The 16,533-nt window shown below is 39.9% G+C and overlaps 1 protein-coding gene across 2 annotated transcripts in view; it reads right to left on the bottom strand.

The window, feature by feature from the left end:
• The window catches only part of gpbp1l1 (GC-rich promoter binding protein 1-like 1), an 85,651-nt gene that overhangs the window by 10,449 nt on the left and 58,669 nt on the right, over positions 1-16,533 (bottom strand). For both annotated transcript variants that reach the window (XM_048539825.2, XM_048539826.2), the window contains exons 7-11: positions 14,603-14,790; positions 14,217-14,357; positions 10,271-10,426; positions 3,474-3,595; positions 531-633 (exon numbers count right to left, since the gene is read on the bottom strand). In XM_048539825.2, coding sequence (XP_048395782.1) covers positions 531-633; positions 3,474-3,595; positions 10,271-10,426; positions 14,217-14,357; positions 14,603-14,790 — 710 coding nt within the window. The remainder of the gene's footprint in view (positions 1-530; positions 634-3,473; positions 3,596-10,270; positions 10,427-14,216; positions 14,358-14,602; positions 14,791-16,533) is intronic.

Genomic DNA, 16,533 nt, shown 5'->3' with positions numbered 1-16,533 from the left:
TTGTGCATGTCTCTGTTTGGCTTGTCCTAGGATGGATGTGTTGTCCCAATCAAAGTGGAGCCAATCTACCATCCCCTGAGAAAAAGAACAGGAAATGACATCACCAACCCAAGGAAACCTACCCAGATAAATAGAAAGCGGGACATAACACCAGCGCTTCGTCGGAGGCTCAATGATGATGTTACCTAGAATGGTGACAAAACGTCCGAAAACTAACCTTCCAGCTCAGCGAGCAAACTCACATCCAGAACCTCAATCTGAGCTACAAATCTTCTCAAAACTCGCTAGGTGGTCATATGCCCAATTGCTAATGGACATGTGACTTCAGTGTGAGGTGGAGTGTTTGCAGAAAATTGCAGGCTCAAGTTCTGCTGCGATGAAAATGAATTCCAAATCTTACATAAAGGTTCTAGCAAACAACACTGTTGTGTGATGGATGAAATTCAAAACACTGGCTTACTTGGTTTCAAATAAAGCATAAATAGTTGCGTGCCTTTTTTTTAAAAAAAGCATAATACACACATACATACCTGCTCAGTTTTGGCCTGGAACTCCCTGAGCTCATCTTCAGTCAAAGGCAAGAAGTTATCATCATTCTCTGAGCATTCTTGCCAACCCATTGCTTTCAATAATCTGTGCGGAAATGAATAAAGATAACTGTGAGCCTGCAAACAAAATTTAGCTGCACAAAAGGAAGATATTTACATTAAGCTATTATAAATAAAATAAGGCAGTGATAATGAATTAACTAAGCACAGGAAGGTTTCTAAAATGAACAAAGCTGTGACCTTCCATGTTTATAATGACTTTTAAAGCATCTTGCTTTACGTTGATTAGTCTATAAAAAAAATTTTAAATTAGCTGCTGAACACTCAAAAGAAAAATTCCCGGACTCAAGACCGAACAGGAACATACAGCATTTTTAAAATGCCACTCCTGGAAAAAGTTTATTTCTCACAGGAAGGGGTGCATGGATATACAGGTGGAACTATAAAAGAGTAGCTGAAGGGAGTTTTGCACTGAGTCTGTTGATCATTAGCTCTTCTGGTCTACTAATTGTAATCCAGCAGAAACCAGAAAGCTCCAAGCTGGGCGGACTGCTAAAATTAATTTTACTTACCAGGAAATCTTGTGCTAAGAGTCATATAAATTAATATCAGATGATCTTAGCCTAGGCAAACACTGAATACTTCAGACAGGCAACAGGGCCCAAGAAAATTGGCTCCTGTTGTTTTTACAGATTAGACTTGTGTTAAGAATTTCATAAGATAAATCCTACACCCTAACTTTGTATGAAACTGAGTAATCCCAAAATTCTCACTTAAATTTAAATTCATTTCATACAAACAATGAAAATAAAACTCCCTGAGATAGAATCAAAGACAAAAAACACTCTCACAGCATGATACCTCAAACAACTTTTGCCATTTTTCACATGAACCCACGTTCCTTGTTGCCTTCAGTATCGACATTTTAAATGCAATACTTTTCTACCACTCACCCAGTACTAAATGAAGTTTCCATCTGATTACTGAACCAACAGATCTGACAATTCGCAATATTCAGCTTTGCATATTGTCCAAAATAAGAATCCAAACAAAAGTGCAAATGCTGAACACTAACTAAAATGAATGATTGAATACTCCAGCTGAAACGTCCTCCAATGTTGGAGGTAACGGACCAGGACTTTAAAAAACCACTACTAAAAATTATGAGCTAATAATGAAGGGAGAAACGACAATGGCAAGGTTAAGCGAGGAAGAAAAATTGTCCTGCAGTTTTGTTTTCATATCTCTGTGATAAGCCCACAGTTCTCAGTAATTCTGTCTTGCTAAGAAATAGATTGCAGTTAAGGCATTTATGCTAGTAATCAAATAATTTTTTTGTCTGTAAAATTGCTACAGGACAAATAAAATAAAGATGTAAAATGTGGTATAAGTAACTTAAATAAATAGTACCTCCAGGTGCAGGCAACTCTCATTTAAATCACATGGAAGGCATACATATAACAAGTTGGAAATCTACACCAATCTGCTCCAAATATAAGTGAGTGTTTGTGGCTTATGTCATGATTGGGTAGTGTACCACATGCGCATGCACAAAGCTAGAGTGCTGCTTTCAAACTTGCATCCAGAGTTTTTGTAAAATCACTAATTGTAAGTAAGATAACCAAGGCCAAAGAAAAACATTTAAATGAGTCCATGGGAGTAGGCCAAGTACTATACGTGTTCAAAGTCAGATGTCACATGACACCAGATTACACTTCAACTGGTTTATTTGAACACTTCACCTGATGATGGAGCAGCGCTCCGAAAGATCGTGATTTCAAATAAACCGGATGGACTATAACCTGGTGTCATGTGACTTTGTCCACCCCAGTTCAACACCTGTGCATCTCTATCATGCCTAATGTGTTCAGAATTTTGTACTGGATTTTGTTCCAATGTTTTAGTAGACCTTGTGTACTTCACTGTCACTTACTTAGCTCTTGTTCTTTAGGAGCTGTCCTTTTTATCCTCCATTTACCTCAGCACTAATTTTCTGGCAGTAGGCTTTGTTTTTAAAATTGTGCTGAAATCAGACTGACCATACTTCATAGTGGATTACTGACATTAAAGTCCACCCCATTTATTAGATATAATAACCTCAAAAGATTCCGTAAAGATCATTTACGTTTCTAACTTTTTGCAAGTGCACCAACATCTTTATCACTACACTAATGTGATGTCGTCAGAGGTGCAAATGGGTACATGCAGAGGGATCACAGCAGCCATCTTGAATGACAACTTATATCTCCTTCCTTGGAAAGGAACACTCCAGTCCAAAATATGTTTAATAACCGACCCTAAACACTAACTATCAGTGTCAGATACTTCAGTAATGTGGTTTTCACAATGTGCAAATCACTCTAACCTCTTCAATTTGCCTCACTCATTCCTCACTCTGTAAAGCTTCAGCAAATCTACTGTTGCCCAAATTCTCTCCTCCTGGTTGTTTTTGCTTCTCAATTGTGACATGCCTTGGGATGGAGTGTTACATTAAATGCGTGATGCGAATGTAGCTTGTAACTGCCGTGAAGTAACTAGTAACATGCTCCTATACATGACAAGCACCATAGAAATGGAAGCTGTACACTGAACAAACAACTTAAAAACAGCATCACTCCTACACCAGTGACACTTATCTCGCCATGACAAGTATATTTACGTTTATAAAGGAATGATTATTTGTGTCAATCAAGGTGAGGTTATGCACATTTGTCTTCTGTGACTCTACACTCAAAGACTAAAATAGCCTATTATTCATTTTTACTTGGACCTCGAACAGTCAACACAGAAAAGATTTTCATGCTCTCGGATCTGTACTAAATCAATATCTAGGTTTGGAAACTTACTGTAGCATCCAAGCTGGTGAGGCAACCAAAAACACATTCATCACAACAGTCTCACACAAAAAATACAAAATAATTATACCTATGTTCTGCTTCAAGAGAACTGGACAGATAATCTTTTTCTGAGCCACAGAATGACAGACTATGCTGATGACCATTTGTATTCCCGTTTTCATTTGTTTCTGGAATATTACCCACACAGTCCTACAGAAAAAAAAACAATTAAACAAGTAAGGTACAAACAGTACAAGTAGAGAGTGAACAGTGCTATTTTTGGAAATAATTCTGAAGCGGTAACATTTGAATTCCAACTCATTTTCCAGATTACTGAAGGATGGAAAAAAATACGTTTTAAACTGAGCACTGGCTAAACGTATAATGGAATCAATCGGCAATTAACCAGACGGTACACACAAAAGGTTTGCATAAATGAGCCACACTATAATGTGATACTAAGAAATAATTCATACTGAAGTGAAATAGTTTTAATCCACTGCAGAATAGAAATATACATTTCAATTTCATGCTTCACTGTCAATGTGATGATGTTGTGGCTTTCGGAGGTATTTTGTTCAGGATGAAAAATGGCGCTTTCATGCAGTCTACCAGAACCACTGAATGGCTTGTGAGAGGCCTTGGGATTTTCTTTTCCCCCGCAAAAAACATTGGAATAGAAGCAGCCTGAATGGGTGTGGCCAAACTCCCACTGAACCAAGATCTTTAGTTTAGCTTTCAGCAGTTGCTGTTGGGGTCTTGAAGAAGTGGAAGCTAGTTCTTCCCTGACTTGTGCACAGCTGAAAGTTGCAGGTTCTCTGTCTGCTATGGGAGTTGCATGTGAGATAATCTGTTTCATGGATTTGCTTTTTATCTAGGGTGCCTTTATGGGACATTACTAATTGTTACCGTATCTATTATTCTGTTAAATTTTCCAAGAGTCAAGTTGTTCCAATTCCTTCTTTCTTTGTATTTTAACTATGCAAAAAGTATGTTTTGCTTTAAACCTGGTAGTTTGACCGATTGAATAGGGTCTGGAACGCAACACCTTACATTGACCTTTAAAATAAGAAAAAAAATAGAGTCTAGACCACCTTCTGAATATTTTGAGGGGGTTTGGTCTGGTCCATAACATCAATGTACTGTTCATTTTGCAACAGAACAACTGTGGAGGGAACAGAATTACTCAAACAGAAGCCGTAAATGTGCGACAGAACTCAAAATAGCTGCGTTCTAAATTCTTGAACTAGGCCAATGATAACTACAGTATCAATAATCCTACTGCAAATCATCAAGTACAAAACTTAAGTCAGCACAAATGAGACGTGTGAAAAGATTATTTTTGACCAGGTTACTGACCCAGATTCTGTGGTGGTAATCTGGGTAAAATGGTCAGTCATCAACAGAAATTTCCAGTGTCTGTGTAGATTTATGAATACTGAAACTGTTATCCATGATTCTACACATCTTCAGAGAGAGTGCACTGTTGCGATTCCACCAGTTTAACACCTAAACCCAAATTCCAGAGTATAATTACCAAGCAATGAATTGTAACAACTTCCACTTTTATGCAGTCTTGCAGTAAAAAATCATCTTGGGAAAATGTTTAATGAGCTGCAACTAGGTTTTCATAATATTGTTAAACATTTTCACTGGCACTAACATGCTAATAAAGAGGTACTGTCTTTTTCAGAGGCACTGAGGTGGAGGTTTAGTTGAGAATTGGGAAAGAAGGTAATACTTACCAAAAAAAAATCACAGTAGGTTTTTTTTATTTGATTTGGTTTAATTTATTATTATTATTGTCACATTGTCATATTATTGAACCAAGATAAAAAGAATTGTTTTGCATGGTTAATTAGACAAATCAGGCCTTATGTAACTACATCAGGGTAACAGAACAGAATGCAGAATATAGTGTTACAGCTACAGAGATGGTGCACTGGAGTTAATCTTTCTCTGCGTGAAAGGATCATTTATAAGTCTGATAACAGTGGAGAAGAAGCTGCTCTTAAATCTGTTGGTGTTTTCAAAGTTTTGCATATTCTGCCCAACGGGAGAGGGTGGACGAGAATATAACCAGGTGCTAAGAGTTTTTGATTATGTTGGCTGCTTTCCCAAGGCAGCTGGATGTGTAGACAGAGTCACTGGAAGGAAGGGTGGTTTCTGTGATGGACTGGGCTGCGTTCGCAATTCTGTGATTTCTTGTGTTCTTAGGCAGAACAATTGCCATACCAAGCAATGATGCATCTGGATAGGATGCTTTCTATGCTGCATCTATAAAAACTGGTAAGGGTCATTGCAAATATGCTAACTTTCCTTTGCCTCTGAGGAAGTAGCAGTGTTCTTGTGCTTTATTGATTGTAGCAATGTGAATGAACAAGGTAGACTTTGTGATATTTAAGAAAATAGAAAAGTACAGCACAGTATAGGCCCTTCGTCCCACCATGTTGTGCTGACCTATTATCCTACTAAGATCAAACTACCCTGCATACCCTACATTTCACTATCCTCCATGTCGCTATCCAAGAGTTGCTTAAGAGTCTCTACAGCATCAGACACCACCACCACTGCTGCCAGGGCATTCCACATGCCGACCACTCTGTGTGAAGAACCTACCTCACATATATCACCTTTACCTTTCCTCCGATCACCTTATAATTACGCCCCCTTGTAATAGTCATTTCCGCCCTGGGAAAAGTCTCTGACTATCTACTCTATCTATGCCTCTCACCATCTTGTGCACCTCTATCAAGTCACGTCTCATCCTTCTCTGCTCCAATGAGAAAAGCCCAAACTCCCTCAACCGTTCCTCATAAGACCTGCCCTCCAATCCAGGCAGCATCCTGGTAAATTTCCGCTGCACCCTCTCTCAAGCTTCTACGTCTTTCCTATAATAAAGTGACCAGAACTGAACACAATATTCCAAGTGTGGTCTAACCAGAGTTTTGTATAGCTGTAGCATAAACTCATGTTTCTTAAACTCAATTCCCCTGCCAAAGAAAGCCAATACGCTGTACACCTTCTTTGCAACCCTATCAACTTGGGTAGGGACTTTGTGGTATCTATGGACATGGACCCCAAGAACCCTCTGTTCCTCCACACTGCCAAGAATCCTGCCACTAACCCTACATTCTGTATTTAAATTCAACCTTCCAAAATGATTCACTTCACACTTTTCCATCTGCCACTTCTTTGTCCACCTCTGCATTCTGCCAATGTCGCACTGCTTCCAAAAAACTGCCCTCCACGCTGTCCACAACTCCACCAACCTTCATGTCAATCGGCAAACTCAGTAACCCACCCTTCTACTTCCTCATCCAAGTCATTTATAAAAGATCACAAAGAGCAGAGGTCCCAGAACAGATCCCTGCGGAACACCACTGGTCATCGAACTCCAGGCTGAATACTCTCCATCTATCACCCTCTGTCTTCTATTGGACAGCCAGGTTTGCATCCAGAGGCCTAAATTTCCCTGAATCCCATGCCTTCTTACTTTATTCCTAGGAACATGAAGCTATGAACCACCTCCACCTCAGAATCATTGATATGGATAAGGGTGTGCATCCTACGCACCATTTTTTGAAAACCTTTCAGCTACTACTGGATAATCATTAAGCCTAAATGTGGTGCAACCCTCAGAAATGTTTAATTTCTAGGGAAAATTTGAGTTTTAAGAACTTTGAGAATTCCACACACACAGAAATTGCTAGTCGCACATATTATTTTCTGGGGTTAACACCTCACTACGTTGAGTTGGAATTTCCACATGGTCTCAGTATGCAACTCCAATGCAAGCTCCAGAAATCACTGTTTGGTCATTGGAAATACTGGGCCAATACATTTCCATTTCAAAAATTTTGTATTGTAGCTACTATCGTAGTTCGATTCCAATCCTAATCACTTGTTGATATCATCTCCTGAATTTTAAAAAAATGAGGGGATTCAGTTAACGCTACAAAAATCAAAACAAAAGCACAGAGTATAGGAAATTCTGGAAATATTCCCTCACCAGTTGCTGCAGAGTGAGTTACGGGGTGAATATTGCCCCGTGTCAGTTTTCCTGCCCTAAAAAACATTAGCAAACCAGATTTTTTTTTTTTTAGAAACAACCCCCAGAGTAACTATGTCCATTTAATTTTGCAGGGAACTAAAGGAGAATGGGAGCTGCACAAAAACGAAGAAAGATCAGCTGCTCCAGGTCTGGAAAAAAATCCCATTGTTTTAGCACTTTTAACCTCATAGTGTGTTGCCTATGAGAACATCTTGAATGCAGTTCGGTGCTTATGTTACCTGTTTACATCACTTGAAGGCCTACAGCTGAAAATGATAAGTTGGTACAATTTTATCTTTTGTACCTCCTTTCTGCACCACTTTTGATCTTTCAGCAAACCTGAACAGAATTTCTACATTCTAAGTACTGATTACTTGAACCAAAGTGCTTTGTCAAAACTGATCAATTATGTAGTCAGCTGTGAAAAATTTTCTAGCCATAGTTATTGGCCCTGTTCCCCTAGATATCTTTTATAGTTCTTACTTGTATCTAGGGGGAGAATTACTTACAAAGTTTTTGTTTCATGGTTTAAAAAGAGGGACTATCCTTATTGTATTGGCCCCAATGATCGCTGAATTACACAACATTATAAATGGTGATCATTAAAATGGTGTTCAATTGACGGACCACGTACACGTAAGAGATGTTGTCCAAGTTGGGTCAACAACGCAAGTTTTACAAAGCAGTCAAGTTTTGCTACGGGCATGAGAGATATAAGTCAGTTTGTTCAGACTTTGTTTCAAGAGACTCTGGATGGAAGCGTGGGAAAAACTGGAATGGAGCCAGAAATTTAGCTTAAAAGCACATTTTTTCAGAATGTCTTGCTGCAGCCAAGTGGTCAACAGTTAACTACGAAAGACTATGGAGGAAAGGGACAGAGCAAAGGACCCTTTGAAAAGCTATTTGGACGCTTGCAAACATATGCACCAAGCCATTTATAATTTTTAGAATGGTCATGGACAGATTAATTTGAAGTTAGTTTACCATTCTGGATTGTCGGTAGACCAATCAGTTCAACGTTGATGCTGCAATAAAGTTGCATTCTGCCCTCCTTTTTATGTCGTACACAGAAAAAGTAACTTATTTGAAAGAAAATGCAGCTTTCCTTCTCTTTGATTTTTCTATATTCTTTTATCATCTAGAATTGTCTGATAATCATTTTATTATATTCAATAAAACTGTTGCTTTAATATATTTACTGGGCATTTTTACTCATTCAGGTTATGTTCAGAACTTGGTTCCTAAATTCACCCAGACAATGCTGGGATTCTCATTATACACTGCTGCTCGACACCTGCAGATTCCCCTTCACATTGTAGTTGATGCAACCTCGACATGTCCTTATTTTCAGGTAACAAATTAATCGTGTCACATTATACTAGATTTAGTCTTGTGTAAACTGCCATGAAAAGACAAATTTCTAGAGAAACCTGGCAGATTAGGGAATATCTATGGATATAAAGCAGAGGTAATCCTTCAGGTCCAGTGACCTTGCTTTGGAATATTTGTATTTGTAATGATTGATCTGCCACAAAGCAGTACTTTGACACGAATCTTGTGTTATCACAATTTCCTATAGAGAGAAAATGGTGCCACTTACTAGGCAAGTGATAAATATGAGTTTGAATTCTTCAAGCCAAGATCTAAATTCCAGGAGGCCCCCGAAACAGCAGGGTGATCAAGAATTGATTTCAAAGCAGGAAAATGCATTTCTAAAAGTTTCGTAGCATCAGTCATGAAACTGCATACTCCCAATAAGAAATGTAAAGCCCATCAGCAATTATCTATTTCAAGACCAACAAAAAGAAATGTAGAAGAATGATTAAGAAAAACTGATTAGTAGCTCACCTCTTGACCCTTCAAAAATTCTATATCTACACAGCTGTACCAAGGACTACAATGGAATGTTCAGTACTTCCTGCATGGGTGCAACCACAATACTGGAACATCACAAACCCGTCCAAGTGAAAGGTGAACATTGAATTCACGTTCCTGGACTGGACTTCTTAGCTAAACTTGGAGAATATACACTCATACATAGATGGAGAGAGCGAGAGACTAGGACGCACTGCAACAACTCAAGATTATTTCAACTGCTGCTCTCTCCACAGTGACCTGTGAAAGTCATTTCCAAGTCATTTAAATAATTGCTCATTCAGAACACTTGTGCCTTCATCATTTTCTGAAATCCCCTTAGATTACTCGGGTGTCATTACCAGCTGGCATCCACAACTAAGGAAGAAACAATATTACAATGTCATGTTTGACTTTATAATTTTCATCTACGTTCACGAGGAATTTTCCAATGCCTTTGCTTTCCAAACAAGGGGTTGAGAAGTAAAATGAAGCCACCAGTTTGGCTTGACAACTGAAGGACAAGAGGGCATAAAAGGACAAACTGTTTACCTGGAAATGGTGCTTGTTACACAATGCAGCTTGATTTAAGGCCCATAATGACCCATTACTTTAGCTACGTAATTTCAGACTGTCACTTAGGGGTATCACCAATATTTTCCAATCAACTGCGCACAAATGTATTTTAAAAATCCCCATTACACTGGTAACAAAAACAAATTGTTTGACCTCTTTGCCAATGTGCCTGCATTATGGGGTAGCAGGATTCCCACAGGGTCTAAGAATATATAGTTTGCACCTAGGTGCCCTAACCTGAAAGCTGTTCAATGTCATTAATGTTAGCAGGAAAGAATTTTAATTCTTCAGTGTGGCTCATGTGATCAAACCCAACTAAGTAAGCAAATGTCTGCAGCAAAAAACAAACAAACAAACATTTAACTTGAAGTGTAGAAGTGGAAACAGGCTATATCACTAACTTCTAATTTGTCGAAGTCTCTATGTTCTGAGATTTCATCACTCCGGTCATCTTTCAGTGCCTTCAGAAACTCACTCTTCTTATCTGACTTTACCCGAGTTAGTTTCATTAAACGATTTGTACTGATCTCTATTGGAGGGGTGGTACTTGAAGGAGTCTGAAAAAAAAAAGGAACTGCTTTAAGAAAATAACTAAGTTTAATATTGTTAAATTAAAGATATTATTTTCCTCATTTTGTTATACAGTGTGAAATTCATAATAAGAGCATTCACAAACCAAAATTATTTGAGAAATTTTGTTTGAGATTTTTGTCAACTGGGCTACTGCATTTTAACAACAATTCAGCCCCACAGTTGTGTGACGCAACTTCATTAAATTGACATTGAAAATTAGTCAAGCAATGTCACAGACAATGCAAAACAACAGGACGGGAAAACAAGGCCTCATGATAACAAGTATTTTTAACTAATTTGTTGAGAATGTCAAAATTAAACACCAAATGTAATCATTGGCCCTCATTGGACCTTGCAAGCTCTAGAACTAAAACAAATCATTTTTTTCAATTAATAATTTATAATAATTCCCTCAAAAAAAATCTCAAAATTGGAATCCTTAGGCAAGAACCATTCCTACTGTGCCATTTCTGTTATGCCTGACAGCTTGATATTTAATTCTCAATACCTGCCTTTTGTCCATATCTTAATACTAATACTGAAATATACAGCTCCTTTTTGAATATCCCAAATGACTTTATTAACAGCTTTGAGACATTGTTTCATATTTTCATAATTCATTTGCTTTTCTTTTAGATTTACTCAAATATTGCATATTTAAAGTACGAGAACAGGAAATAGAAACAGGGATGGCAGGGCTGGACAAAAGTGGAAAAAGAGTGTTCAGATCACACAATGTTATTTAGAAAGAAAAGTTGCAATACTCTGTTGCAAAGGTGTGGTATTTTGGCACAAAACAAATTAGCAAGGAACAGTATTCCTAAATCAGAGGGACAAAGAATACAGTTGATCAAGAGTGCTCAAGCAAACTTGAGCAATGCTTCGGAAAGAATTCAATGACAAAAGATAAAAGTTCTCACCGAGTCACAGCAAACCAAAGGAGCTTGGTAAAAACAAAAGGTAATCTGAATGTTGACACAGAAAATGGAGCTCTGAATTACCTCAGGTATGTATTTATATTTGAGGCCCCAGGGAAGAGCACTGGTGGAGAGAAATTAATCCCTCAAAATGAAAAAAAGTCTGATATAAATTAGATACAGGATAGTAGGAACTGTAGTTGCTGGCGAATCAGAGATAACAAGGTGGTCAGCTGGATGAACACAGCAGGCCAAACAGCATCAGAGGAGCAGGAAAGTCGACGTTTCGGGTCTGGACATTAAAACACACAGCACGAGTGGTGTGAAATAGAAAGTCTAATCTTTCGCTCAGTTTCTGTTCTAAACAATGGGAAAGCAGGCAGCACTGTGTTGCGCTCTCAGTTCCAAGCAGGGAGTTCAATTGATGAGCAACTTAGGATTCCTCTGGCCAGAAGGACACACCAGAATGGAAGTTCAAAGGTAAAAAAACAGCCAATCAAGGTATTATTTCAGAGATAGTCAGATGCTAGAGAATCTGAGATAACAAGGTGTACAGCTGGATGAACACAGCAAGCCAAACAGCATCAGAGGAGTAGGAAAGCTGATGTTTCGGGTCTGGACCCTTCTTCGAAAATGGGGGAGGGGAAGGGGGTTCTGAAGTAAATAGGGAGAGAGGGGGAGGCGGATACAAGATGGACAGAGAAGATAGGTGGAGCAGAGACTGACAGGTCAAAGAGGCAGGGATGGATCCAGTAAACATGAGTGTAGGTGGGGAGTTAGGGAGGAGACAGGTCAGTTCAGGGAGGACAGACACATCAAGGGGGCGAATGAGGCTACCTCTTCCTCCATTACATTGATGACTGTATCGGCGCCGCCTCATGCTCCCACGAGGAGCTTGAACAGTTCATTCACTTCACCCACACCTTCCACCCCAACCTCAAGTTCACCTGGACCATCTATGATACCTCTCTCTCCTTCCTAGGCCTCTGTTTCCAACTCTGGCAACCACATGGAAACTGATATCCATTTCAAGTCCACCAAGTGCCACAGGTACCTAGAATACAACCCCTCCCACCCACCTTCTTGCAAAAATACCATCCCCGATTCCCAATTCCTTCACATTGGCTCCCAGGATGAGGCATACCGATCCCGAACATCTCAGATGTCCTTGTTTTTCAAAGATGGCAACTTTCCCCTCGCTGTGGTCAAGAAACCCCTTGACTGTGTCTCCCGCATTTCCCACAACCCATCCCTCACACCCCCTCCCTGCAACAACAACCGAAACAGAATCACCCTCGCCCTCACGTACCACCCCACGAACCTCCAGATCCAACATCCTCCGACACTTCCTCTGTCTGCAATCTGACCCCACCAAAGACATTTTTTCCTCCCCACCCTTATCTGCCATTCACAGGGACCACTCTCTCCGGGACTCCCTTGTCCCCTCCACGCTCCCCTCCAACCCCACCACACCCGGCACTTTTCCCTGCAACCACAAAGTGCTACACCTACCCCTCATCCCCATCCCAGGCTGCAAGGTGACTTTCCATGTCAAGCTGATGTTCACCTGCTAATGTGGTATACTGTATCCGCTGTTCCTGTTTGTGGTCTCCTCTACATCGGAGAAACCAAGCGGAGACTTGGGGACCGCTTTGCAGAACACCTACGCTCGGTTTGCGCGAAACAATTGCACCTCCCAGTCACGAACCATTTCAACTCCCCCTCCCATTCCTCAGATGACATGAACATCCTGGCCCTCCTGCAGTGCTACAACGATGCCACCTGAAGGTTTCAGGAACAGCAATTCATATTTTGCTTGGGAACCCTGCAGCCCAATGGTGTCAATGTGGACTTCACAAGCTTCAAAATCTCCCCTCCCCCTCCTATCCCCTCCTCCCACCTCAAACCCGACGCCCATCTCCAACCACTAAACTCATCCCGCTCCCTTGACCTGTCCGTCCTCCCTGGACTGACCTATCCCACCCCCCACAACTCCCCACCTACACTCACTGTTACTGGCTCCATCCCCACCTCCTTGACCGATCTGCCTGCTCTCCACCTATCTTCTCCTTTATCCATCTTCTATCCGCCTCCCCCTCTCTCCCTATTTATTTCAGAACCCACTCCCCTTCCCTCATTTCTGGAGGGGGGTCTAGGCTTGAAACGTCAGCTTTCCTGCTCCTCTGATGCTGCTTGGCCTGCTGTGTTCATCCAGCTTAACACCTTGTTATCTCAAGACGTTGCATGGTCCTTTTCTAGTCCTATAGTTCCCTGTATATGATGCCATTGATAAAGACAGCAAAACAAAGTACAAATACATCTTAAAACTAATTGAATGACTTTTAGATATGCACTTCCCCTTCCATAATGTGCAGTACAAGCAGTAAAGGTAAAATCACTGTAGTTCCAGAACTGTAGGCTGCTTTCTCAACAGAGAGACAACTGTTGAATTTAACCCAGGGTTCACTATGCTTCAGGCAAGGGGTGAAGTTGAAATGGTGGGACCTTGATGGTGACCTCAGTCAGTGCAGGAATTGAATGCATGCTGCTGGCATCACGCTACGTTGCATACCAGCAATCAAGCCAATTGAGCTAACCAACCCCTAAAAGCCATACCCCACATCTTCCATCATCTCACACTGTACACAAACAAATACTTGCCTGGATTAATACTGAAAAGTGCACCACTAAAAATAAAAGGATTAAGCATGGCTACAGATCAATGCTGCATATTAAAGTGCTTTGCGATCTCAGACAGGCCATTAATTCCAAAGTAATATTAGAAAAGATTTAAATTCATTCATAGAGGAGATAACTGATAAATTATAATTTGAAACTGACTGGAATACAATCATACCTCTTTTGGAGAAATGTGACAACTACTAGTAGACTGTACTGTAGGTTTGATCATTGCAAGAGGACTTGTAAATGCTGAATCTTGACCAGAATAAAGTAAGCCGGGTTTGTTTTCCCTTGCAGCAGATTTCCATGGACCTGGCTAAATTTGAAAACATGTGGCAAATATGTTATTTTTCAGCTGCAATTGGAACATAGACATTTAGTTGTGACAATAATTAATTACTATTATTTATTTTAATAATAATGTTTAACCTCAAATTCACCAATTAACATATCAACTATTTTCTGTATTATACTGATTTATTTCGTGAGCATCATATACACTTCACACAATAAGCAGCCTATGAAACCACTGCAAAAAATTAAAACTATGGATGACAATACCTTTGTGGGAGGAGCTGCTGGTTTGGGTATTAGATTTTTGTAAACGCTTGGACTTGCACTGTTTTTGTTGCTGTTAGAAAAAGGGTTTCCTGAGGAACAAAAGCTCGTTGAGAATATTGGTTCCTCTTTCAGAACTTTTTTGATGACCAGCATCTTGGAAACTGGCTGCTTGGCACTTGGAGGGTTTTCTGCATTTAGGATAAAAAAAATTGACAGATGATTTAAATCTTTCCAAGGATTCAACTGTACAGTGGAACACTTGAGGTAAGCATTACAAATTTCTAATCTCCGATGTAAAATATATACAGTTCCATCAAGCAAAGGACATTACAGTTGTTCTAACTGACAAATGCACAGTAAATGTCCTAATCAAATTTGAAATACAACCAGCACATCTGTCCCAACTGAGATTATTCACAATGCATTTCAGAATGTCAGATACAAGATGGTAAATTATCATAATTTCAGAAAACAGGACAAGGTTAATGGTAGTTTTAAGATAAACGTTTCAAAAACAAAACATCCTGATCATTCCTCCCTCAATCCATTAGGATTGCAACCTTCGTTAACAGACATCACCAAAAAGGAGCTGATCACAATCGATTCTGTTTAGATCTCCAGTTCTCTCCCAAGATTGCTCTGCTGATGCAAAGGCACTCGGGGTTGAACGGGAACTGGACAAAAAAAAAACAAACAAACAATTTTCTCAGTATAGATAAACCTCAGATCCACCATTTGGTTCAAATCAAATTTTCAAAATTCAATGGCTGCTTATTCAAAGTGAACACGACAAGTTGTTGAAAAAAAAAACTTAATTTTGCATAGAGATAATGGGAACTGCAGATGCTGGAGATTCCAAGATAATAAAATGTGAGGCTGGATGAACACAGCAGGCCAAGCAGCATCTCAGGAGCCCAAAAGCTGACGTTTCGGGCCTAGACCCTTCATCTGATGAAGGGTCTAGGCCCGAAACGTCAGCTTTTGGGCTCCTGAGATGCTGCTTGGCCTGCTGTGTTCATCCAGCCTCACATTTTATTATCTTAATTTTGCATACTTGCATAGTTTAATGACTCCTGAGTCACAGTGATAGGATGCACAGTTCTTCATCCACTTCAGGTTGCCGATGTCAGCCAGCCAAAATGAATCGATTATATTTGGGAAGGGAACAGGCTACTCAGTCCTTCCCGTCATGCCAAGCAATATAAACATAAGTGATGACTGAAGACAGGCTGAACATGGACACTGGGTATATAAATTGCTTAGCTCTGAAAATATTGGATATGATCTAGCCAATTGATAAGTGAACAAAGGCAGTGTAGATTTAAGTTCTGATTACTACTTTTCAAGTGATCATCTGCTTTGATTGTTCTCATAGTTTGATGTCTTATTTGTTTCCCCACAATGGTTTCAGTAATATTTTGACAATATTTTGACATGTCAGTTTCAGAAACAGTTACAAGAAAAAAGTGATTAAGTTTTTAAAAAAGTCAAAGAATGCCAAAAGAAGCAAACTTGAATGCTTCTGTGACAACATGGTGTGAAGCTGAATGAACACAGCCATTAAGAAGGATCCCGACCCGAGATGTCAAGCTTTCTGGCTCCTCTGACGCTGCTGGGTGTGTTCATCCAGCCTCACACCGCGTTATCTCAGAACCTCCAGCATTGGCAGTTCCTACTTTCTCTTAAACGCTTCGGTGTTGTTGTTGGTTGGCTCGCTGAGCTGGTTTGTTATTCGCAGACGTTTCATTACCCTGCTGGGTAACATCAGTGCAGCCTCTGATGAAGTGCAGTTGTGTTTTCCTGCCTGGTATTTAAACTCTGGGGTCCACTGGATTTGATTATCTCATTTCCGGTGTTCCTTTGCAGTGGTGTAAATATAGGGCCAAGTTCTGTGTTGATGGCCTTCTTGGTGGAGAACCAAGTCTCTAGGA

Source organism: Stegostoma tigrinum, chromosome 8 (genome assembly GCF_030684315.1).
Source record: "Stegostoma tigrinum isolate sSteTig4 chromosome 8, sSteTig4.hap1, whole genome shotgun sequence".
Lineage (NCBI taxonomy): Eukaryota > Metazoa > Chordata > Chondrichthyes > Orectolobiformes > Stegostomatidae > Stegostoma > Stegostoma tigrinum.
Note: the sequence above shows the minus strand (reverse complement) of the source record. Positions and strands in the feature narration are given on the sequence as shown.